Source organism: Lissotriton helveticus, chromosome 5_1, assembly GCF_964261635.1.
Source record: "Lissotriton helveticus chromosome 5_1, aLisHel1.1, whole genome shotgun sequence".
Lineage (NCBI taxonomy): Eukaryota > Metazoa > Chordata > Amphibia > Caudata > Salamandridae > Lissotriton > Lissotriton helveticus.
Genome location: NC_136065.1, coordinates 28401449 through 28427519, shown reverse-complemented (window position 1 = coordinate 28427519; position 26071 = coordinate 28401449). Strand labels below are relative to the sequence as shown.

Here is a 26071-nt window from a genome sequence, read left to right as displayed (position 1 = left end):
GGAATCCAGGCACTGAGTAGGACAGACTTTAGGGTGGAGGAGGATATCATGCCAGTATCGTCTGGAAGAGCCACGTCTTGAGGTTCCTTCTGAAGTCCATGAGTAAGGGGGAGGTTCTGAGGTGTTGCAGGAGGTCGTTCCACGGCTTGAGGTTACTTCTGAAGTCCATGAGTAAGGGGGAGGTTCTGAGGTGTTGCAGGAGGTCGTTCCTTCACGTCTTGAGGTTCCTTCTGAAGTCCATGAGTGAGGGGAGGTTCTGAGGTGTTGCAGGAGGTCGGTCCACGTCTTGAGGTCCACGTCTTGAGGTTCCTTCTGAAGTCCATGAGTGAGGGGGAGGTTCTGAGGTGTTGCAGGAGGTCGTTCCACGTCTTGAGGTTCCTTCTGAAGTCCATGAGTGAGGGGGAGGTTCTGAGGTGTTGCAGGAGGTTGTTCCATGTCGTGAGGTTCCTTCTGAAGTCAATGAGTCAAATGCGTTCTCCGTCAACTGAATCAGCACATGGACAATATCAACATGCTAGACCAACACCAATCAGGCTTCAGAAAAGGCTGTAGCACTTAAACTGCGATCCTTAACATCGTCGATGACCTCCTCAAATCCCTTGACACTGACCAATGTTGCCACCTCATTCTCCTAGACCTCTCGGCAGTCTTTGACTTGGTGGATCACAATCTTCTCATCAAGGCTCTCAAAGACCGGGTAGTTGCAGACGAGGTGGTCCTTCAACGGTTCTCCTCCTTCTTTCACTGTTGCTCCCAAAGGATGAAAATCAAATCCTTTACGTCCGACCCATTCCCCGTCAACAGAGGTGCCCCCCAAGGTTCAGTACTCTCCCCTCAGCTGTTGAACATAAACATGGAACCCCTCACAACCATTCTAAAAAAAGCCAACATACGCTTCCACCTATATGCAGACGACGCTCAGATCTACCTGGAAACCTCCTCCATTAACGAAATTCTAAGACTCAACAACACTATCAAAGAGGTTGAACAATGGCTGGCAACAAATCACCTTAAACTCAATCAAGAAAAAACGAAATCCTCCTCTTCTCCAACAAAGATGAAAACCCGCAAATCGTAGAGTGGCTGAAAGCTATCGATGCCCTCAACTGCAATCTCACCCTGGCTAACTCAATAAAATCACTAGGAATCACCCTTGACCAGAAACTAACCATGACCAACCACATTAAGACCTCCGGCAAGAGTGCCTTCCTTAATCTGAAGCTCCTCAACAAAAGTAAACCTTTCATCCCGCCCATGGACCTCAAAGAAGCCACCCAGTCACTGGTGTTATCTAGACTGGACTATGGGAACACAGTTCTCCACGGTACAGCTCTCTCCCCTTAGCCCCACTCAAAACAACTCTCAATGCTGCTGCCAGAATGGTCACTGGAGTAAAAAAATACGACCACCTATCTCCGGCACTCAGAGAACTAAAATGGTTCCCAGTGGAAATGCATGCCAGCTTTAGAACTGCCTGCCTCACTCACAAAGCCTTGCAAACAGGGAAACCAGAATACCTGGCCTCCAAGCTCAAGAAAGCCGGCATGTCAAGAAACCTTAGAAGTTCCAACACCCTCTTACTAATCCCTCTGAAAACACGCAAGCAAAAAACTGCGGCCCGTTCATTCGCAGGAAACGCACCCAAAATCTGGAACTCCATCCCGGTTTATATCAGGACTACTCCCTCCTTCCTAGAATTTGAAAGACTCTTAAAAAACTTATACCTCAACCGTGCCTTCCCAAACTGAATTCCGAAATGCACAAGCCGGCACCCTCTTGCCACCAGTCAATTGCTCCAACACTCCCCACCTCATCCCTGCCGCCTAACCCCCTACTCTCCTCTACTCCCGGAGGAAGACTGAGCTCAGGACTTTATCCACGCATCAAGACTACCTCGGAACCACTCTACCTCAATGTCCTCCTCGGACGCACAGCACACTGAAACTCTCGAACACTTATGCTTTCTTTTGCCTCTTTTATGTGTTTTTTCTCCCCTATATACTGTAAAGCGCTCCGATACCTTTGGGTCTGGCTAGCGCTATATAAAACCTCTTAAATAAAAAATAAATAAATGAGGGAGGGGGAGGTTCTGAGGTGTTGCAGGAGGCTGTTCCATGTCTTGGCTGCGAGGTACAAGAAGGAGCGTCCTCCGCTTCTGGCCTTCTTGATGAGAGGGAGATGTGCTCTTGCCATGGACGCATATTGAAGGTGTCTGGCGGGTTGGTAGAAGTTGAGACGGTGGTTGAGTTATGCTGGACTGATGCTGTTGTGCGCTTTATTTGCTTGGGTGAGTAGCTTGAACTTACATCTTTCCTGGACTGGGAGCCAGTGGAGGTTTTTCAGGTGCAGAGAGATGTTCAGAATGAGTCTGGTGGATGATTTCTGGGTGATTTGGAGTTTGGCATAGAACATGGGCCGGGGTTCCAAAGTAGAGTGTGTTTCCGTTAGTCAAGTCTGCTTGTAATAAGTAGCTTGGTGACTGTTCGTCGGTTGTTAAGTGATATCGACTTGAAAATCTTGCTGACCATTCACAGGAGGAAGTAACATGATCAGGCAGTGGCATCGAGCTGTATGGTCATGGAGAGGTTGGTGTCCAGTATGACCCAGAGGTCTTGCCATGGTTCATAAGGGTGGGTGGGGGCCAAGTTCCAAAGGCCACCAAGAGGGATCCCAAGGGAAGTGGTTGTTCCCGATGATAAGGACCAATGTTTTTTCTGAGTTGAGCTGGAGGTAGTTGTTTTTCATCCAAGCAGCAATGTTGCGTCTGCAGTTTGCAAATTTTGCTTTGGCGATACTGGTAGAGTCGGTATGGGAGAGAATGAGCGTCATGTCATCAGCGTAGGATACTATGTTGATGCCATGAGCTCTGTGCTGTCCCCGAGGGGTGTCAAGTGGATGTTGTAGAGTGTTGGGCTGAGCGACGAGCCTTGAGGGTCGTGAGGTCAGGGTTCCTGGCTCTGGGAGCGGTCCAGGCTCAGATGGGTGCAGACGGGCTTGCCTTTGCCGTGCCGGCTGTGCATATCCACTATGGGATCGTCTGCAGCCTGCATTAAGTCTGGCTTCGAGTAGGCGGAACTTCTGCCAGTGGGAAGAACAGTGAGTGGGAAAAACCTGGGTGAGAATGCCCAGTCCAGAAGAAACAGGCGTGAACACCTGGGCAATGGCGGTGCCAATTGGTCAAAAGTCGTTAACTGGATCAGGCTGGAACAAGTTGGAACTGGAGTCCACAGGCAAGTGGCGGGCGAGGCTTGAGTGCTACTTAAAGTCTGGGGGCCTGATTCACAAAGGTAAACTTAGACCAAAAGTTCAAGTTTAGACCTAAAGTCTAACTTTACAGGTAGTAAAGTTAGAATTTAGGTCTAAACTTAGACTTCAGGTTTTGGTCGAAGTTTACCTTCGTGAATCGGGCCCAGGGCTTGTCCTTTTAGTGATTCTTTTCTGTAAGTGAGACCGCACCCTATCCATCTTTACATATTTCTTGCACTCTCATCTCCGCAGGTGAAACTTCAGGAGTGGCTGCGTACTCTGAAGAAAGAGGAGGAATATTTCCTGGAGTCTAAAGTCAAGGAAGAGAAAGAATATAAAACCCTGAGGGTGAGTGCCAGCAGTGGATCCTGTGTCTGTTCATGTCTGTGCCCATGTCTATGTGTGAACCTGTTAAAATCGATGAGTCGCCCAAAGGAATGGGTTATCATCCCCACCAGGTAAATTCACTGACCGGAGTCACTGCCGTGGATATTGGGGCTCAAATTTGCCAAGGGTTTGTCCTAAAATAAACAAAGTGTAGTGTGCGCAAAGACCTTTTTGCAATTTAACTTTTCTCCATTCCTAAAGGCTATTTGTTGGCCAACTGAAGGTCAGAAAAAATGTATATGTATTAAGTTTCAAGATAATAGTAGGTGAGTGCTTAAATTGAACCTAGCCACCTCGTATCTTATAATTTCTAAAATAAACAAAAACACTAAGGGGCAGAGTTACAAGCCCCTTGCGCCACTTTTGCGTCACTTTTGCGTCACTTTTCCCATGTTAAAAGTGACGCAAATGTAGCGCAAGGGGCTTGTAAATCTGCCCCTAATTACTCTTCTGACCTTAAGGTAGCACTTACATGGTGAGCATTAGCGTGCGTATGGACAATTGTGGCATTATCTGGCTGTGAGTATGTACTAGTTTGAGTGAGCGTGTTCAAGCTAATGTGTGCGTGTCTTAGTATGTGTTCATATATGGATGGCTCTGGAGTTATCTTTGGGAGTGCATTCTTGTCTGTGCATCTCTGTTTTTGTGGACATAGGTAAGTTTTGTGTGTGTGTGTGTGCATTTATGGATGTTGAGTCATGCAAATTCATGTGCACATTTGTGTGTGTGTGTGTTTGGGGGTTGTGTATGCTTTGATCTGGATTTATTTTCTGTGAGTTGGTACTTGCATATGTGAATGCCTGTCGATAGGTTTGCATATTGCAAGGTCTTATGTATGCATGGACTGGAGATGTCCATCTGTGAGTATGTGCATGCATCTATGCATCTGTGAGTGCATACATTAATGTGTGCATCTGTGTGAATGTGTGCCACTGTGAGGTTATGTATGCATGGAGCAGAGATATCCATCTGTGAGTATGTGCGTGCATCTATGTATCTGTGAGTGCATACATTAATGTTTGCATCTGTGTGAATGTGTGCCACTGTGAGGTTATGTATGCATGGAGCGGAGATATCTGTGAGTATGTACATGCATCTATGCATCTGTGTGCAAGTGTGATCATGCACTTGTGCATATATATGAGTGTGTGCCTCTGTAGGTTTGTGTGCGCATGTGTCAGAACACCGTTCAGAGGGCCATGGGGGATGCAGGAGCTACTGGGCCCATCCGAGGTGTCTGAGGCCTTTTGCTCCTAATGTTCCAGGGCCCGCCCTTCTATGGATGCTGTTCAACTGGGTCAAGCCCCTCCTTCTGCACCTGACTCTCATGTGGGTAGTGTAGCTCAAGCAGGCAAGGCTCCTTCGAGGGAAGCTCATATACAGATCAGTGAACACGACCTATAGCTCAACGTGCGAGCTGTGCAACAATATATCAATGTCCAGTCAAATACTTGTTTTTATATCATAAGAAGTATTTCAATTCTAACTCTACCCAAACAAAGGTAAACATTGTGCAGAAGCAATATCACAGATCCCTTGAGGTCGGGCTCTGATAGTTGTCAAGCAACTCCCTGTCCTCCTTCTTGTAGTGCAACGGGTTCAGTGTTATTCCCCATTCACTGATGGCTGCATCCAGGGGATGTAAACTAGTAAGCCGTACTCAAGAGTTCTTACCTAGGACTCTATTAATAAGTTCACTCACTAGAGCCTAAGGGTTTGCGGCACCAATAGCGGTATGTCCCCAGGGGTTCAAAGGGCCCAGTTCTTTGCTTAACCATTCTGGCATCAGGGAACCCATTGGCGATGCAGCGTGGTCCTCGTCTGGAGCAGCTATGTCGGGCTGCGAACAATCACACGTGGCAGCACCTGGCAGGACACAGCTCTCTCTCGAGCCACTTTATTTGCGGATTTAGACGGTGAGGGTTGCTCCTGCTCCAGCAGTCATGCACTAAGTCACTTCTTTCTCGACAGGGATGGGGGTGATCTCCTGCTTCCAAAGAGGTTCCAGCTGTGTCCTGGTTCTCTTCGGTCCTCCATCAGTGCAGTCCACAGAATGCGGCTTGGTCCCACCTTAGTCAATGCAGTGTCTCAGTCCAGCCCCTGGCCTTCCACGTCTCTGGCGGCCCCTCCTGGTATATCCCCGGTACTTGCATGTCCGGTCACACTGACCTGATGTTGGCGTCCACTGCAGCCCTTTCCAGCATACGGGCTGCTCAAGTTCAAGTTCAAGAATTTGTATAGCACACTACTCACCCAGAGGGTCTCAAGGCGCTTGGGGAGAGATTGCCGCTAAGGCAATCTGGCCCACGGGCAATGGCTTGATTGGTGCGGGAGTGGGTTTCTCACGCTGCACTCCTTATTTGACTCTACGGCGGCCCCTCCTGGCATTTGCGTTCACCTACTCAGTCCAGCACACTGGCTACGGCTCGATCGGAGCAGGGAGCGGGCAGACCGGTCTTGGCGAGCAGGCAGACAGTGCTGCTCCAGGGCAGGTGATCTTCTTTTCCCTGGGGGATATCCCTTACCCAGCAGGGAGACTAGCAGGCTTGGGCCCCGAAGTCTTGCAGTGCTACCCGTGCTCACGCAGCCCATATGTCTCAGACCTTTAGTGTCTGGGTCTGTGAAGATTTATGTTGGTGTTCTGCTTCTTCGAAATGGACATCTCTCCCCTTTCTTCTTCCTCCTGAAGGAGCCTGTCACAGCAGGCAGGAGTTCAAAGCTGATTGACCCACAACAAGACTCGGGGGAGTGACAGAGTTCACACCTGGATGTCAACCTCAGTGTTATGTGCATCAAAGGGTTAATCTTGAGCCCTCAGCCCCACTCTTTATGATTTCCTTGTCAGCCTCACCTCTCACTTCCTATGAGGTGTTTAGGCTCCTACCTTGTGAGCTGTCACTGAATTAAAGAGCCCTCCAGTTCATGTCCTACCCCGCTTATGGGAATGCAGCAATGCACAACTCTGTCTGGGGGGATTCCTCTACTCCTCGTGTTTGCAAAATGGACCCCAAGGTCCTCCAGGTAATGCACCAGTGCAGACTTTTCTGGACTCGGTGTACATCCACAGCACACACATTGCTCAGTACTGTTATCTTCATGTATTATGCTACCGACAGCATACCCATATGTAGCACACTCACTGAGCCGGCGCACACTGTTCAGTACGGCAGTGTCTCTGTGCTGTATCAGAGTGTGTTACTTTAAAAACACACACTGCCAGCACACACATTTGCCATTCGTGCACTGCACCACACTTCACCCTTTGTGTAATTTATTCCTTGTGAGCACACACGCACTCGGCTCATGTTTCCATCACGCATGCACTTCCACATCTACCTGGTGTAGGCCAGGGGTGAGTTCAGCACACAGCAGCAGAACTTGTACAACAGTGAGTGAGCCTCTAGGCCACACTGCAGTGACATAGGGTAAAAAGTAACTGTTCACTACTACTGATCACTACATGGTATGGTGTCACCACCGCGCTTGTGCGAATAAACTCCTTGTGAAGTGCGGTAGCCTTCCACCACTATGAGGGCAGCACTTTCGCCTCTCTCCCCAGTCCAACAAGACCACACTCCATGAGACAGGCCTGTGCCATGCTGCAAACGTATGATAGTTTTTGCCTGTGACAAACAATCGAAAATCAAAGAGGGCCTTGACTCCTTACTCTGGAAGGCTGAGTCCAGCTATACTAATCAAACAAAACAAATGCCAATCCTGGGACTTTGTTCCAAAAACACTAGAATTTCTAAGACAAGCTGTTTTGATTCAAGCAAAAACAACCTTATGAATATTTTAGACAAATTTATTCTTTTTTATGACAATCTCATTTTTCTTGTAAGCACCTTGTTTATCGTGCATGGAAAATACAGAATACAATAAAGCATACAATTATATATACATTATATACAAGCAATTAGATCAAAAATTACAAACACACTTGGCCACTCATTCATACACCATCCATTCTCAACAATAAAACAAACAATATTGGATAACAAAGCGTCCAAGCAACGGAAAGCAATTCAGTCCAAAATATTTCTTTTCATATTTTTGCAAACTTATTTGAAGTTTGAGTTCTCACAAGATCCCTTGTGTAACCAATTAAATGCAAAAAAAGGATTGGCCAGATGCTGGACGACAAAATGGTCGACGCGTTTCAAACCCCTATAATTAGGGTGGGGTTCTCCTCAGGACCGTGTAGGTTCTTAATCCCAGACAAGATGCGGGGTCAATGGTGAATAGTAAAGATGCCAATCAAGTTGTATTATCCCAAAAGGGTGTAATGGCATTAACCGCTGGAGCTCAGTTCTTCGTCTGCCGCTTAGACGTCAGTGTTCATGGTGTCAACTCCTATTCGATGCGGGACGGAGAGCGCAGTCCTTCTCTTCAGACGGATTCCATGTTCGGCAAAACAGGAGGAGTTCTGTTTTGCCGAACATGGAATCCGTCTGAAGAGAAGGACTGCGCTCTCCGTCCCGCATCGAATAGGAGTTGACACCATGAACACTGACGTCTAAGCGGCAGACGAAGAACTGAGCTCCAGCGGTTAATGGCATTACACCCTTTTGGGATAATACAACTTGATTGGCATCTTTACTATTCACCATTGACCCCGCATCTTGTCTGGGATTAAGAACCTACACGGTCCTGAGGAGAACCCCACCCTAATTATAGGGGTTTGAAACGCGTCGACCATTTTGTCGTCCAGCATCTGGCCAATCCTTTTTTTGCATTTAATTGGTTACACAAGGGATCTTGTGAGAACTCCAACTTCAAATAAGTTTGCAAAAATATGAAAAGAAATATTTTGGACTGAATTGCTTTCCGTTGCTTGGACGCTTTGTTATCCAATATTGTTTGTTTTATTGTTGAGAATGGATGGTGTATGAATGAGTGGCCAAGTGTGTTTGTAATTTTTGATCTAATTGCTTGTATATAATGTATATATAATTGTATGCTTTATTGTATTCTGTATTTTCCATGCACGATAAACAAGGTGCTTACAAGAAAAATGAGATTGTCATAAAAAAGAATAAATTTGTCTAAAATATTCATAAGGTTGTTTTTGCTTGAATCAAAACAGCTTGTCTTAGAAATTCTAGTGTTTTTGGAACAAAGTCCCAGGATTGGCATTTGTTTTGTTTGATTAGTATTGTGACAAACAATCAGCCTTGGGGATCCAGACAACATTTGGGCACTGAGGGCAGGGATGTACGTCTCTCACCACACAGAGGACTCTTCCATCCCAACAGCATGGACCTTGAGTTATTTATTCATCCATCTGACTGATTCTGTCATTTTGTTGAATTTCTTGCTGGGGTGTGGACATGGTTACCTATGACCTAGCCATGTAGATGGTATGTGCAGCCCCATGACATCTGACAAACCTGTTTACAAAGAGAAACTGACATCTTGATAGTTTTCCCACTCATAAATTACTCACTCTACAGGGTATTATCTTCTGATTAAAGAAAACAAATATTTATTGTGATTTTAAATCCATGAATAGTTAAGGTATTAGAAACCAAATACCCTATAATCTGGACACGTTTCGGGACATGTGCATACCCTTCTTCAGGACAAATGCATTTCTAATCCTCAAAATGACATGGGCACAGTACTCTTTAAGCCGCTGACTTCAGACATTAGCTGAGCAAGATAGGGAGGAGCAGTTTCGATCACACCTCTGGCCTCCCCTCGGAAGACTGGTTTCGATCGCCCCTCCGGGCTCCCTGAGGGCTGGCCCCACGCCCTGCTGGGTGTCTGGAATCCCCCAGTCCCAACTTCAAAGGATAACAGGGCCGGGTGGCAGGAAACCCCGACAAGCAGCCCCCAGGCTCCAGACCTCTGCCTGCGAGGGCTCCGGACTTCAAAGGGAAACAGGAATATAACAATGGGTGCTCTGGAACTATCGGTTGTTGAATCCTGGACGAAGAGAGCCCTGCTGACCTGGTCGCGGCTCGACGATCATCGAAGAAGAACGCTACTCAAACTTTGGAGTCTTGGAGAGCCCTGCTGACTTGGTCGCAGCTCAAGCTTTGCAGAGACGAACATCTACCTGACTTGGTCGCGGCTCGGAGAGTATTCTGGTCCGGCTGGACCCTTGACTTTACCGTATCTCCCGGCTCGAGGATGGAGAGCCGTGCGCCGGATGTGCTGCTCATTGACCCTAAGTAACAAGACTGTCCCGCTACCCACACCCTTGCAACCAAAACTTTGTGAACTCTTTATCCGAATGTAAATATTTGTCCACGTGTTGATCATAAAGATCCACATACTTCTGTTGGATAAAGAACCTGTTCTCCAGTAAACTACCGTGTGGTGTCCCTTTGTCGAGTGGTGAGATCTCAGCGCATATGATCCTAGATACTAGACTCTTCTCCTGAAGGGTCTCCCGCCAGTGCTCGGCAGCGTTCCTAGGAGAGGTGGGTCACGGGGTGGTCGGAAGACGTCTTCTGTGCCCCCCTGGGATCGCCCCTTCTAACATTGGTGGCAAGCGACGGGATCCGAGCCGACATCTAGAGATCGTACAGTGAGTGGCTGACACTACCTAACAAAGACCGAAAAAGACGGAAGAAACAACCACCATGAGTCCCACTGGAACCAATGCAAGTCCTACGTTCCGAGCGGACCGGTTGGAGGAATACACTCACAGAGACCTAAAACAGTTCTGTAAAGATTTTAAAATCGCTACCACTGGGTTGAGCACCAAAGAAGATCTCCAAAAAGCCTTGAAGGCCTGGGTGGAGTCCGGAGCCCCCCTCCTCCAAACAGAAGGAAACGGCGGAGAGGAGGAGCAGCAAAACAAACCAAGCATCTTCCAGGGGGAGAGCAGCGGCACCCCAGTACGAAGTAACGCGTCAGAGGGGGGCCTGTCCCCAGAAGAACTGACGGACCGAGAAAGAAGCTGAAGCCATGAGCTAGAGCTAGCTAAGCTCAAAATGGAAGGAGAACTCAAATTAGCTGAAAAGAAGTTGGCCGTGGAACAATTAAGCTTCAACGAGAACACGAAGCAAAAAAACTTCAACTGGAGCCTGAACGCAGCCTAATAGAGATCGAACTCAAGGTGAGGAGTGAGGAAACCAGGCCCATGGGGAACCGAGAGACCCCTCCCCCGGTGGAAACTAAAGTACACATCCCCAAGGATGTGGTGAAAGAGTACTACAAAAAAAAGACGACATCCAGCAATGGTTTAAAGCCTATGAAGTAGCTATGACCTCCCACCTAGTCCCACAGAAGGATTGGGGGGCCGGGTTGTGGGGTCAGTTCCTGAGCGAGGGGAGAGACACCCTGCTAGACCTGCCATCCACAGTACTGAACTCCTGCAGCCACATGAAAGAGGCCCTATTAGCCAGGTATGGGGTCACCCCCGAGATGTACAGGCAATGATTCCGAGACTGCAAAACAATTCCCGGCACCACGTAGGTAGAGTACGTGAACTTTTACAGCAGGGCCTTCCAAGGATGGATCAAGGGCAGCAAGGTCACCACATTCGAAGAATTGTTCGACTTAATAGCTTGGGAACACCTGTCCACAAATTGTTTTGTAGAATTACGCCAGCATCTCCTAGACAGCAATCTAACAGACCCTCGAAAACTAACCGGCGAAGCAGATCGTTGGGTAAACAACCGGGTCCCCCGGGCCCCCATGGGAGACTATGCCCGGATCAGTCAAGGACCTCTCCGCCAGAGAGGGGAGGAGGCCAAGGGAGACAGCGGGAATTCCAGTCAGGTCCCCAGCGTAGCCCCCCAAGAAACCAACCCCAGAACTTTCCATCTCCTCCTCCGTCCAGCACAGGCCCCCCAGGTAAGCAAGGGCCCGAGTCAACATAACATGTTACAAATGCCAGCAGCCAGGCCACTATGCCAGTGACCCCCAGTGTCCAATGTACCAAAGGTCCGCGACTGCGGGGCCCCCAGCCCGACAGATGGTCACCGTGGCCCTAGGAGAGTAGGTTGAGGATACGGAAGAGTGGGAGCCTGCAGCCATGTCCCTGGTCTCCCTAGGAGACCGAGAAATGACCCCTGGAGCCCACCTGCCAGCCATCACCAAGAAATACCGGCAGTGGGTAACGGTCAATGGACACAGAGTAGGGGCCCTTCGCGACACCGGGGCAAGTGTCACAGCTGTCCGCTGTCACCTGGTCACCGAGGAACAGATCTTACCCCACATCTTTTGCCCAGTTATTTCCTCTGACAATTCGGAGAGCCTCTACAAACTGGCCCAAATTCCTTTCGAATGGGGGGGGAGTTGCCGGGACATTGCGAGTGGCCGTCCGACCCTCCATGCCTGTGGACTGTTTACTGGGCAACGATCTGGAGAGCTCCCTGTGTGCGCAGGTCGAGAGGAAGGCCGACCGAGGAATGCTGGGCCTACCCAAATGGGTGTGCGCTACCACTCGGTCCATGACTGCCCGACTGCCCCCCCTCCTGGGAGTCGAGCCAGAAATCCTAGGCCAGACCCCAATCGATGGGGACAGGGGCGGGCTACCCGAGCCCCGTGATCTCCCCACGGGAGGAGAGCCCGTCACAGACGACGGCCCCCTAAACCCCGACCTCGAACCTGTCGCCGAGTTAGGCTACCTGCCCGAGTTGGCTCAGTGGCGCCACGAGGGGGGCCCCTCCCAGGAGGAGTTCTGCCAGGAACAAGCTACCTGCCCTTCCCTCATCGGACCCCGGCAACAGGCCGCCGCCCAAGCTGCGGGCGACCAGTCCGGAACCCATTGGGTCTACTGGGAGAACGACCTCCTGTACAGTGAGCAGAAGTCTGCCGAACTAGGGTCAGCCCGGGTGCTGGTGGTACCCCTACGATTCCGAGACTTCCTCCTGGGCCTGGCCCATGACGTACCCTAGGCGGGGCACTTGGGTCATAGAAATGGAAATGGGTGACCTATCACCGATTGGTCACCCATTTCTATTGGCCAAAAACGCGAGCCAACATGGAGGCCCACTGTAAGTCTTGCCCAACGTGCCATACCAGCGGGAAGAGCGGAGGGAAGCGCAAGGCCCCCCTCCAACCCTTCCCCGTCGTCTGTATCCCCTTTGAGCGAGTGGGGATCGACATTGTGGGACCTCTGGATCCCAGGACCACCCAGGGTCATCGATTCATCCTAGTCCTGGTGGACCATGCCACCATGTACCCCGAGGCCATTCCCCTCCGAACAGTGATGGCCCCCGTGGTGAGGCGGGCCTTGATGGGGATATTCTCCCGAGTGGGTTTTCCCCGAGAGGTCGTGAGCAACCGCGGAACCAACTTCATTTCGAAGTACATGATGTCCTTGTGGCAACAATGTGGAGTGACGTACAAATTCACCACCCCGTACCACCCCCAAGGGAATGGCCTTGTTGAGCGGTTTAACCGGACTCTCAAGGGAATGATCATGGGCCTCGAGCAGCCCCTACGGCGCAAGTGGGACATCCTCCTACCCTGCCTCCTGTTCGCCTACAGGGAAGTCCCCCAGAAGTCCTTGGGGTTCAGCCCTTTCGAACTGCTCTACGGACACCCCGTCCGGGGACCCCTCAGCCTGGTCAAGGAGGGCTGGGAGGCAGCGCCCCGAGACCCACCCCCAGATGTGTTTCGATACATCCTGGCCCTCCGTAACCAGACTCGGAAGTTCAGAGAGCTCGCAGAGGCCAACCTACAGGCGAGCCAGGAGGAAATGAAACGCTGGTATGACCAGAATGCCACTCTGGTCGAGTTTCAACCAGGCCAGCAGGTATGGGTGATGGCCCCGGTGAAACCTTGCGCCCTCCAAGACAAATGGACCGGGCCCTTCAAAGTAGTGGAGCGGAAGAGCCAAGTCATCTATTTAGTTGACGTACAGTCACCCCGGAACCCCCACCAGGTTCTCCACGTGTACCGCCTCAAGCCTCACTTTGTGCGGACGGAGTTGAGATTGCTCCTAGCCACCGACGATGGGGCGGAAGAGGACACGGAGCCTCTCCTTGACCTCCTGTGTGCTAAGGAGAAAGATAGCTCCGTAGAGGGAGTGAGCCTCTCCTCCTCCCTCACTCCACAGCAACGCGAGGACTGCCGCCAGCTATTGAGGCAATTCTCAGACCTCTTCTCCCTCGTCCCCAGGGTCACCGACTGGTGCGTCCACGGGGGACAGCCCGCCGGTACGGCACAGAGCCTGTCGCGTCCCTGACAGAGTCCGGACCTGCATCCAGGCTGAGGTCTCTAAGATGCTAGCCCTGGGGGTAGTCGAGCCTTCTGACAGCCCTTGGGGCAAGCCTGTGGTACTGGTTCCCAAGGCACCCGCCCCCGGTACTGCCCCCGAACTGAGGTTCTGTGTAGACTACCGGGGGCTCAATGCAGTCACTCGAGCCGATGCTCACCCTATTCCCTGCGCAGATGAGCTCATTGACCGCCTCAGGTCTGCTCACTACTTCAGCACCTTCGACCTGACCTGCGGATACTGGCAAATTGCGCTCACAGAGGGAGCCAAGGAGCGGTCCGCCTTTTCCACCCCGGATGGACACTATCGCTTCCGGGTGATGCCCTTTGGGATAAAAAATGCACCGGCCACCTTCCAGAGACTGGTTAACCGGGTCCTGGCCGGGCTGGAAGAATTCAGTGCCGCGTACCTGGACGATATCGCGGTGTTCAGCTCTCACTGGACCGAACACCTCCGGCACCTCCGGAAGGTATTGATGGCCCTGCGCCAGGTGGGCCTGACCGTCAAAGCCAGCAAGTGCCAAATTGGACAAGGCTCGGTGGTCTATCTGGGGTACCAGGTCGGGAGCGGACAGGTAGCCCCCCTCCAGCCCAAGATCAATGCCATTCTGGTCTGGGAACCCCCCACGACTCAGACCGAAGTCAGGGCCTTCCTAGGGCTCACCGGTTACTACCGGAGATTCATCAAAGGGTATGGCAGCTTAGTAGGCCCCCTCACAGGGCTGACCTCTAAAAAACAGCCAAAGAAAGTGCATTGGACCCCCTCCTGCCAAGAGGCGTTTGAAGCCTTAAAGACCGCTATGTGCACCGCCCTCGTGCTCCAAGCCCCCGACTACTCTCGAGAATTTGTGGTCCAAACCGACGCTTCTGAGCATGGCATTGGAGCAGTCCTATCTCAGCTCAATGAGAAAGGCCTAGATCAGCCCGTAGCCTTCATTAGCCGGAGGTTACTGCCCAGAGAACAACGGTGGAGCACCATTGAGCGGGAAGCATTCGCAGTGGTTTAGGCCCTGAAGAAGCTGCGGCCATACCTGTTTGGAACTCACTTCCGGGTCCAAACCGATCATCGACCCTTACGATGGCTGATGCAGATGAGAGGAGAGAACCCCAAACTGCTGCGGTGGTCAATTTCCCTCCAGGAGATGGACTTCAACGTAGAACACCGCCCCGGTACTGACCACGCCAACGCTGACGGCCTGTCCAGGTTGTTCCGCCTCAGCGAAGAGAACCCCCAAGGGGATGGGTAGTTCTCCCTGACTTTCAGCTGGGGGGGACGTGTGTTAGACCTGGCCTCGTGGCATGGCCCTCCCTGACCTATATCGCCCCGACAATGACCCGTGCACCGCCCAAACCCCTGGTCGTAATGTGGTATATAAATAAATAATACCGGATCTAGGTTTTACTAGGCATAGCAATAACAGATAGCTCAATAAATAAGAGTCAAGATTCGAGGTAGTAGGAGTTTGCAGGTTTATTACAGCATAAAGGACAGGAACAGGACAACCTGCACAGGAATGGGATGGCAGGGCCCGACAGCTGCCGGGCAGGATCTGGAATGAGCGCGCTAACATTTAATAACAATACACGATCATATATACTAAAACAGTTGCATTACAATACATACGATAGGCGGAGCAGTGGGTGTGGTCAATAGCAGTCGCGAAAGATAAGGGTGAAAGTAGGTGTAACAGAGGCGTATACATAGACATGTGATGTAAACGTAACAGAATATGTCATAAATGGGGCGGAAACATGGAGGGGGCTACCTAAGGAGCCGGGACCTCTAACCTAATGGTGCGCGCAAACTGACAATGACGTGTTACTAGGAGAAGCTGGGGGCTATGAACTCTGTGCTAGGAGCAGAGACTGAAGTCTGGAGAGTTAGGGCGACATGTACCTAAACAGTATCTAGTATCTGATGTTTAGAGAACATGTTGATAGAATCCAAAAGTTATCGGGGTAGAGGCTAACAGACTCTAAGACTGGAGCATGCATTATTCTACATGTAGTACGTGATGAAGAATATTAAATGACCATTAAATACAGTATTTCTCTTACATGGAGACGTAAAGGCTAGACAATGACGGAAACTATTGATGCGATTCAGTAGCTTTAGGAATGCAGAGAAGGAGGGCTGGACTGATAACTAGAATCATAACATACTCTTGGCAGACTCAGAGGCAGAGCCAGGCTGAACCGGGCACTGTGAGGCAGGGAGTAAGTGAAGGGTCAGGAATACAGGTGGGGGCTGTATCGCTCCTCAGCGAGGGCTCAGGAGACAGAAGCTGAATCTGGTGTCCGGGCCCTTTTGAGGCCTAGAAACGGGGACTTTACAATGAATAACGTGCACACTGAGAGACGTGGCAACGTAACTTTACATAGGCCTGATATTCGTAGTATTCACGAGGACTGGAAACAGGCCTACTAGAGACGGACACAACCGTAATTGCGTCATTAATCGAACATGGGGAATACATATGCATATTAATCATGCACACATAACATATGATGGAGGACACGTAGGGACACAGAACATGGCAGAATTTACTTTTCCACATTCCCTCCTTGTCACTACGTTTCCATCAGGAAACATCAATATTCATGATACCATCTATCATTTCATACAGTATCATTTGCTCGTCTCGAATTGTCTTGGAACGGGATTTAGGACGGGACTTGGGACTAGGAATACAAGAGGTAGCACAAATGCCACAAATCGCGGGGCCACATTGTATACAGAGGCAGCAGCTGAATATGATCGCTACTGCAATACCTAGAAAAGACAAGACTTTCCATCCCCAGGCGGAAATTATATTCCAGAACCAACCGGACCATGTCCAGGTGCCTGGATCTTGATGTAACAGATGGGCAATTTTATGGAGTCTGGTTATAGCTGAATAAACAGACGGCGCGTTATTAGGAATGAAAATGCAGCAACTAGATCCGATGACTCTACAGGCCCCGCCCCTATCGGCCAGGATGACGTCAAGGACGAGACGATTCTGGAGCACGACAAATCTCATAGCAGATTGCTCTTCAGTTAAGTTACCTAGGGCAGAGGCAGTCTCATTCACTACTGCTTCAAGGGTTCTGGTTAACCTACGTATTAGCTTACTATTCTGGATAGGTCCTATAAAGAAGAAGAAACCTCTATTGAAATCTGTATACTGTTCTAGAGCAGTTTCAGTATAATCGACAATCGGGGACTCGATCTCCCTTCTATGTCTAATGTGCACTAGATGTGTGTTTCTATGATAATCAGATGGGGCTAGGAAAACAGGTGGCAGTAGGAAGGCAATGTAACAGGTACCCTCCCAATCGAGGGGCAGACGAACATATGCGGTTTGACCACAAATAAAATAAGAATGACGTGAAGCTTTGAAAATAGATTTCCTACTGTCACTATACTTGACAATAGTAGTACAATCACTATGTCCTACATGTACGGAACCATAATTTCTGACACATAATTCGCCTTTGATTGGTAGTACTGAGATAGCGGGTAAGTCTGGAGTGGAATCAGACTGAACATTCAGGACCATGAAATTCGAAGAATAATTACCTAAATTGTAAACTTCATTCTCTAGATCTAACCCTGTTCTGTGGGGAAGACCTTGCTTGTCTGGAAAACATGTACTGTTAAGAAAAGACATATCTGTTGAGGATGACGTTAACGTGGACCATGCTCCACACGAACCATTATGTGAAAATGGATAAGGAAAGAGTGGCAGAACTCCCTTCGGTGTCTGGAAAGGGGGGAGTCGACCACACACCCAACAATTAGTGGCATTGCTGGTCTGGTGTGAATAATGTAACATTCGGATAAAGGAATTATTACGCATAGCAGTACGATATGAAAGTTCATGAGGAGGCAGATCACTAAACGTGTGCTCTACTGTAACATTAGAAGACTTATTTACATGTGGAACTGGAAAATACAAATAAAATGCATAACTGGTGCAGGAAATCATGAGACTGAAAAATAATATGAAACTTAGAAAAACAATACATCGGATTGAGTTTTGACTAACTCTCTCACTATGGGGGTCTATTTTATACATGTCAGAAACCGGTCTAACCGTTTCACCTAGGGGAGGACTTAGACAATCAAACTGGCTGACGTATTTTACTAGACCTTAATTTGAGCTTATACTCCTGTTGCGGAGTGTCTTCTAACAGGGAGGGTTCAGTAACATTGTCTTTTGCGGGACAGTCCTTAAGAATAGTACTTTGGCAGTCCTTTAAATCCTCGGAAATGTTCTTTGAAACTGGTTTCAATCCATAAAATTTCTTGATGTGTGAAAGATGCACCCAGCCTTTCCTTCCCTCCAACTTCACGGCTGTACGGGTGGCCAGGAGGACCTGTCGGGGCTCCTTCCAGCGAGGCTCCAGCGGACTTGAACGATCAAAATTCCTCACGAGCACCATGCATCCGGGAACGATTTCATGCGGTGCCACCTCGGTATTGTCTGGAAATGCGGCGGCAACCTGTGAACGACAAGAGTTGAGGGCAGACATCAAGGAAGCTAGGTAATCTGTCAGCATATTACTTGAAACATCGGTAATACTTCGAGGTCTAGGTGTACCCCACATATTAGGGGGGCGGCCGAATACGACCTCGTACGGGGACAGACCTGATCTGGAATGTGCGACCATGCGCATATAGAATAAAGCGACTGGCAGAGCTACTAGCCAGTCCACACCTTTCTCTTGACATACTTTTGCAATGCGAATTTTCAAAGTCTGGTTATGTCTCTCTACGAGACCGGCTGCTTCAGGATGGCGTACACAATGGAACTTCCACTGGTACCCTAACAATAGGGAAACGTGTTTCATCAACTCAGATGAGAATGGCTGGCCGTTATCAGAATATACGACTCTAGGGAGTCCATAACGGGGGAAGAACTCATGAACCAACTGCTTGGCAGTGGTCGCGGCTGTGTAATCTGGGACTGGATATGCCTCCGTCCACCTGGACAAAGCGCATACAACTACAAGGACATACTTGAAACCTCAACATCGCTCCATCTGAATATAATCCATCTGGAGGACTTCAAAAGGGTGGTCAGGGGGCTGGAATCCACCTTGTTCCACCGGGACACTTTTACCTGGATTAAACTGGCAACATATCATACAGGTACGGACTTTCTGCTTGGCTGCAGCTCGTAAATGCTTGTTGAACCAAATGTTCTGGATACTGTCTAACATAGCTTTTTCTCCTAAATGTGCTGGACTATGTGCGGTATTAATAATGACTTGAACCATAGAGTCGGGGAGAAACCATGTGGCTCTACCCTTCGTTACCCATCCCTGATCTGTCTGGACCCCTCCTTGTTCGGACCATTTCTTGATTTCATCGGGAGTAGCATGTAACTGGATATCTATGACACCTTGAGTAGGGTCCATAACTGTCATACAGGTAGTTGGATCTGGAGTATGTGTCTGTGTCGGATTAACTGAAATGTCTGGAGTCTGTGCTGTAAGCTTGGCTGTGCGATCTGCTAGATCATTACCTTGGGAAATAGTGTCAGTAACTTTCATATGTGCTTTGCACTTCATGATAGCAATAGATGTCGGTAAATGTATGGCATCTAACAGAGCTTGAATAAGGAGACCATGCTGAATCTTGGTTCTATGAGAAGTCATGAAACCTCTCTCCTGCCAGAGCACTCCGAAGTCGTGTACGACTCCAAATGCGTAACGTGAATCTGTGTAAACATTTACTTTCAGGTTCTTGGCGTGTATGCAGGCTTGTGTCAGAGCAACTAGCTCTGCTGCTTGAGCAGACAGGGTGTCAATACGGTGTGTTTCAATAACTTCAGTGTCAGTAGTCACTGCATACGCGGCTACTAGTTCTCCTGTACTGGTTCTCATACATGAACCATCCACATAAAGTGTCAGGTCGGGATCTGGTAATGGAATATCTGTCAGATCTTGTCTTGGCTTTGTCATAATGTTAACTACTTCCACACAGTCGTGTGTGGCAGGATTTGAAGTAACTGACGGTAACAGTGTAGCAGGATTTAGAACGTTGCAGCGTCTGATCTCTATGTGTGGCTGGAACAGTGTCAATTCATAACCTGTTAAACGCGCAATTGTCAAGTGCTGAGTTTGTGTTCGGTTTAAAAGAACTTCCACGGAGTGTGGAACTTGTACTGTCAGAGAGTGTCCTAACACTATGGAATCACTTTGTCTGATAGCTAGTGCTGTGGCTGCAACTGACTTGAGGCACGCAGGCAGAGCCTGGGCTACAGGATCTAATGTGCTCGAAAAATAAGCACAAGGCTTGTAGTGTCCTGCTTGATCTTGTGTGAGGACAGATAATGCTGTACCTTCGCGTTCAGTGACGAAAAGTGTGAAAGGCTTACTGTAGTTCGGTGTAGTTAGAACTGGAGCTTGACATAAAGCTTTCTTTAACTCATTGAAACTAAGTGTATGTTCAGATGTCCAAGGGAGGACAGTCGATACGGCTGCCTCCTGTGTCGTTAACTGTATCAGTGGTTTAGCTAGAAATGCATACTGAGGAATCCATTGTCTGCAATAAGAAGTAAGGCCGATAAAAGCACGTACCTCCTTCTGGGTCTTGGGCTGAGGAAGACTCGCTATTAACTGGATACGGTCTGGTGTCAACTGCCTACGATCTGCAATAAGAAGTAAGGCCGATAAAAGCACGTACCTCCTTCTGGGTCTTGGGCTGAGGAAGACTCGCTATTAACTGGATACGGTCTGGTGTCAACTGCCTACCCCTCTTGGACAGTAAGTGGCCTAAATAGATCACTTGCTGGACACAGAATTGAAGCTTCGAAGGGGACACCTTGTGCCCCATCTCGGCTAGGAAATACAAGACTGTAAGGGATGCTCGCTCGCAAGCACGTTCAGAACGGGCTGTGATCAGTAGATCATCGACATACTGGAGCAGGGCAGTGTCAGCTGGCATGTGAATGTTGTCTAGTTGTCTCTTGAGTGCTTGACTGTAAATACTAGGACTTTCTGTGAAACCTTGAGGAGCGCGTGTGAACATATAGCTCCTTCCATTTAAACAAAATCCGAAAAGAAACTGGCTGTCTGGATGAATGGGGACACTGAAGAACGCGTTCTTGAGGTCTATGACTGTAAAAAATGAAGCTTCGGAATCAATGGCTGTCAATAGGGAAGAAATGTCCGGGACAACTGGGTACTGGGGAATAATACATTTATTAAGTTCTCGAAGGTCAATTACTAATCGATATACTGGAGGTGCATTTGGATCAGTACGTTTCATGACAGGAATGATCGGAGAATTACATACGTTGGAGTCAGTTTCTACAATTACTCCTTGAGCCATGAGCTCGTCAATAATTTTGGATAAGGCTGCTACAGCCTCAGGTGGCAATCTGTACTGTCTGATTCGTGGTAACACTACACCTGGCTTGAGAGTCACACGATGGGGTGTGATTTGCATATAGCCAACATCAGTTGGACCTTGCGCCCATAGATGCTGCGGAACATTAGACAATCTTGGATCGAAATCTCGTAATACATAGTGACCCTTGAAGTCACGTAGGAACAATCGTATTCCCTCGGGGGAACAGCATATAACTGCACCTAACTCTTTCAATGTCTTAATGCCTAATAGATTTTCTGGACAGGACTTCGTAAGTAACAGATCAGTAGTGCGGGACAATGGACCTACTTCTAGAGTAACTGGCTTTGATATCTCGTTTACAATAGGCTTTCCTGAAAATCCAAGGGAAACATTTCTAGAGCCTGAGAGCGGAGCCCCTGGAACTTCGGCGTGGCTGATGGTGGTCCTACTTGCCCCTGTATCAATCAGAAACTTTCTATCTTTCCCTAATACTTGACTGTGAACATAGGGACCTTCTTGATCTACAGGTATCTCGATGAGAGGCAAGCCTACCTCCCTCTCTAGGCTGTTTCATGAATATGGCTGATACTCTGGATACTCGGACTGTGCATACTGGTACATCTGCTGTGTAACATGCTGTGTTGCAGCAATAGGCTGCGGTACGGTAACTGTCTGTTGTGCATTCTGTGGCTGAGGGGTCTGTGTAACTTGTTCTTGTCTAGGCGGACGTGGTCTTTCTTTAGTCTTACCGGTAGCTATGTTGTGTTTCAGAACTGCACACTCGTTTATAAAATGACCTGGCTGTTTACAATAATTGCAGTTTCCTTTAACGGGAGCTGCAGGATGACTGGCTTGATTCGGACCCCTCTTCTGACTGTCTTGAGGAACAGATTGTGCAACTAGTACTTTCATTTTCGTGTCTTTCATACGTTTTCTCTCATGTTCTTGTTCTTCTCTGATTCTATTCTGGTGGTATTGGAGCATCTGTAACATCTGGGACGGAGTACTAGCTTGCCAGGTACTTTCGACTTTCAAAACTCGGTTCTTAACTTGTGGACTCGAATTCTCGACTAATTTAGTAACAAAAAGATGAGGGTATGACTCGCTACTTGTCTTGAGGCCACTGTTTATGGTAAAACATTTTTCAAATCTAGAGTAAAAATCACTAGTATCTTCATCTTGTTTCTGTTTACAGGCTGAGATTGCATCCCAGTCTTCCTTTCTAGTAGCTAATAATCTGGGCAAAACTTGTATTAACAATTCTGGTAATTCTTTACATTTCTCTCCAAGACCGGTACCTGGTACTCGTATCTTATCTTCAGCTTCTAGAACTGCCCAATCGATCTTTTTCTCTCCCACCTCCCAATCTTTTTCCTTGAGTTTCTCATATACCCCTGCGGGCAACAAGACCTTTAGCATTTTAATAATATCTGGATACGTGTATTCTCCCATACGGAGCATGTCTTTTAATTCTCGGTGGAACCCTGCTGGATCTTTATCATGACAGGGAATTAATTTTTTCATCTCTAAGAGTTCCATCTTTGTAATCGGGGTGTAAACAAACACTCGTTGCATTTCACCATCTGTTGTCCTGACTGGATGTACTTCTCGTAACGGATTCTGTCTGTCTATGTAAAAGGGTTTACTTTCTGGGGGTGAGACATGAACAAAATGCGGGTTCAAAAACGTTCTATATTTGTGGCGCTGTTCTAGAATGACACTAATTAAATCGGTACCTAAACCTTTCCATTTATACTGGAGTAACTCGTTCAGGACATCATGTAACGGACCTGGATCAGAATGTTGACCCTCATACAAAGTAATGAGGTGCTGGATCATATACATACCCGCCAGTCGTTGCTCGGCTGGTGGCAATTTCAGAAACATTTGTGCCACTATTTCGTCTGGAAAAGTGGTAGAATCAGTAATCCATCGGACTGCTGATCGGACTAGTTCTTGTTCATGCATAGTACTTAACTCGCTATAACCGATTCGTGATTTCAGAATGTGATCGGTAGCTTGAAATACTTGTTCTAGAGAACCTTGTTCCGATGCTGGATGATGGAAAGTTGACTTGTGTTCTAGACGTAAATGGCGATCTAGAAATCTAGATTTTCCTACATACGCTATTCTGGCGGGATTCTCGTCGTCTACCTCTTCAGTAGAGTCATTTTCTTTCTCGCTTACCTGTGCTGCCTTACGTTGATCGTGTAACCTTATTATTTCCTTACGAATTTTCTTGTACATACTCTCTATACTACCGATAGTTCTGTGCTTACCGTCGGCTATATTATCACTCCACCTTGTCAGGGTTCTCATTTCGGCTGGATCTTTGGTCGGATAATCTTGTTCTCTTATTAAACAATTAATCAGAAACTTTAATATCATGAGCTGGATCTCAGCTTTCCTTGGGGACATGGCGTCGCCAATACTTTCTGGATCATTCCCTGTACGGATGAAACGATATATTCTGTCTAGATCTTCTTTCATATCTGGTAGGGTGTCTAAAAACCCGGGCACCCGTCTTACACGTATGGAATATAGAATCATACTATCATCACCTGTGACTGGATCATAGCGACATTCAGTAAGGACTCGTCGGATATCTGCAGCGGACTGATATTTGGGCGTACGCTGTGACGCACATTCATGTAACTCGGCCAACGTTCTACGTTGGTGTGGTGGCGGGGTACCAGGAGGACCTCCCCCTGCGGCCCCTAAACTGGAATCGTCGACTGATACTCTTTGTGCTGGCAGAGTGGGAAATTGAAATGCAGGCTGGACCGGGGGTACCGTAACAGGTACTCCGGTGTCTGGGGGAGCAGGAATTGCCTGATTTACAGGGACTGGCGGAACAGGAACAGGATTTGCATATTCCGGGACTGTGTCGTCCAAATAGGACGAGATGAAAATTTCAGCTGCGGTCGGTTTGTGACGTAGCTTGGTCGGAACTAATGGTGGCGGAAAATTACTGGATGCCTCCGGGGTCGCTTTTGGCAAGCCCTCGGCAAGAAGAGGATACATACCCTTAATGAGGGCGTTCCTCTGTCTGTCTGACTGTTCGGTTTTAACTCGTTCACCTATCTCGATTAATTCTTTTTCTTGGGCTCGCTCTAAGGATTCTCTACTTAATTCAGACTTTCTGATTTCTTTTTCGGTTCTTTTATGAGATTCCTTGCGCCATAACTCGATGGCGTCCTTCTGTGACTGTCTGGCTTTCTTTTTCCATAATGCCTCTTCTACTCTCATGATGCACTCGGCATCCCACGTACCTGATACGGGCCATCTATACTTTTCTTCCAACTCTTTAGTATACTCTACCCATAAATCTAGATACAATATGGCGCTTATGCCATGCTTCTGATACATAAAATGACCTGGACTGTCCGTAGGCGGGACAGGAACTGCTGCTTCTAGCAGACCTTTTCTGGTTTTTAGCTGACGTAGTTTAGAAAATAACGGCATGACTGAACTGTAATCTGGACACAATACAATACACAATAAACACGATAATTATATCGCTCTCATACCACGACATTAAAATACATGAAGGACATTGAGAATAACAGTTCGAACAGAATACTACCTGGAATACGGAAAACAGAATACATGAATTTTTCTCGAGAATAGAACTGACTAGAACAGGAACTAGATGCACTGCTAAAACAGTACGAAACTTACCGGTCTCATAAAGAGACACGTCAGGACCCGCATCCACCGAAGTGGACACTTCGTTTGGGATCCGTGTACCACCAAACCCCACGGACCAGAGTCAATTAGATTGACCCTGTCTAGATACTATCCCAGCAACGGTACTCACCGGGCAGCAAGAACGGAAGGCCTCGGACTGGACTGGACTGCTTCGACGCCGGACGGACGAACTTCGGACTTCTGTTACGGGTGGGCCTCCGGATACCTCGGACCTTGGACTCTCGGCTTGGGCTCTGGTCGGGACTCGCCGCGTTTCTCCACCGCCTCGTCTGGATGCTGGACCGCCACCTCCGTCTCCTCCGTGGGCCTGAGGGATACTTGAAGCAGAAATATCTGCACGTGCACGGTATGGTTCCGTCACGGCTGCAGAGGATCAGGGGGCCGGCGTGGCTTCACCGGCGCGTGGGGAAAGGGGAAGTCCCTATTCGGGCGCCATTATGTGGTATATAAATAAATAATACCGGATCTAGGTTTTACTAGGCATAGCAATAACAGATAGCTCAATAAATAAGAGTCAAGATTCGAGGTAGTAGGAGTTTGCAGGTTTATTACAGCATAAAGGACAGGAACAGGACAACCTGCACAGGAATGGGATGGCAGGGCCCGACAGCTGCCGGGCAGGATCTGGAATGAGCGCGCTAACATTTAATAACAATACACGATCATATATACTAAAACAGTTGCATTACAATACATACGATAGGCGGAGCAGTGGGTGTGGTCAATAGCAGTCGCGAAAGATAAGGGTGAAAGTAGGTGTAACAGAGGCGTATACATAGACATGTGATGTAAACGTAACAGAATATGTCATAAATGGGGCGGAAACATGGAGGGGGCTACCTAAGGAGCCGGGACCTCTAACCTAATGGTGCGCGCAAACTGACAATGACGTGTTACTAGGAGAAGCTGGGGGCTACGAACTCTGTGCTAGGAGCAGAGACTGAAGTCTGGAGAGTTAGGGCGACATGTACCTAAACAGTATCTAGTATCTGATGTTTAGAGAACATGTTGATAGAATCCAAAAGTTATCGGGGTAGAGGCTAACAGACTCTAAGACTGGAGCATGCATTATTCTACATGTAGTACGTGATGAAGAATATTAAATGACCATTAAATACAGTATTTCTCTTACATGGAGACGTAAAGGCTAGACAATGACGGAAACTATTGATGCGATTCAGTAGCTTTAGGAATGCAGAGAAG

General features: G+C 48.4%; 1 protein-coding gene across 3 annotated transcripts in view; it reads left to right on the top strand.

Annotated features, from left to right (window-relative positions):
* The window catches only part of LOC144754098 (E3 ubiquitin-protein ligase TRIM39-like), a 122495-nt gene that overhangs the window by 15968 nt on the left and 80456 nt on the right, over positions 1–26071 (top strand). For all 3 annotated transcript variants that reach the window (XM_078641668.1, XM_078641667.1, XM_078641666.1), the window contains exon 2: positions 3499–3594. In XM_078641668.1, the coding sequence (XP_078497794.1) occupies positions 3499–3594 (96 nt within the window). The remainder of the gene's footprint in view (positions 1–3498; positions 3595–26071) is intronic.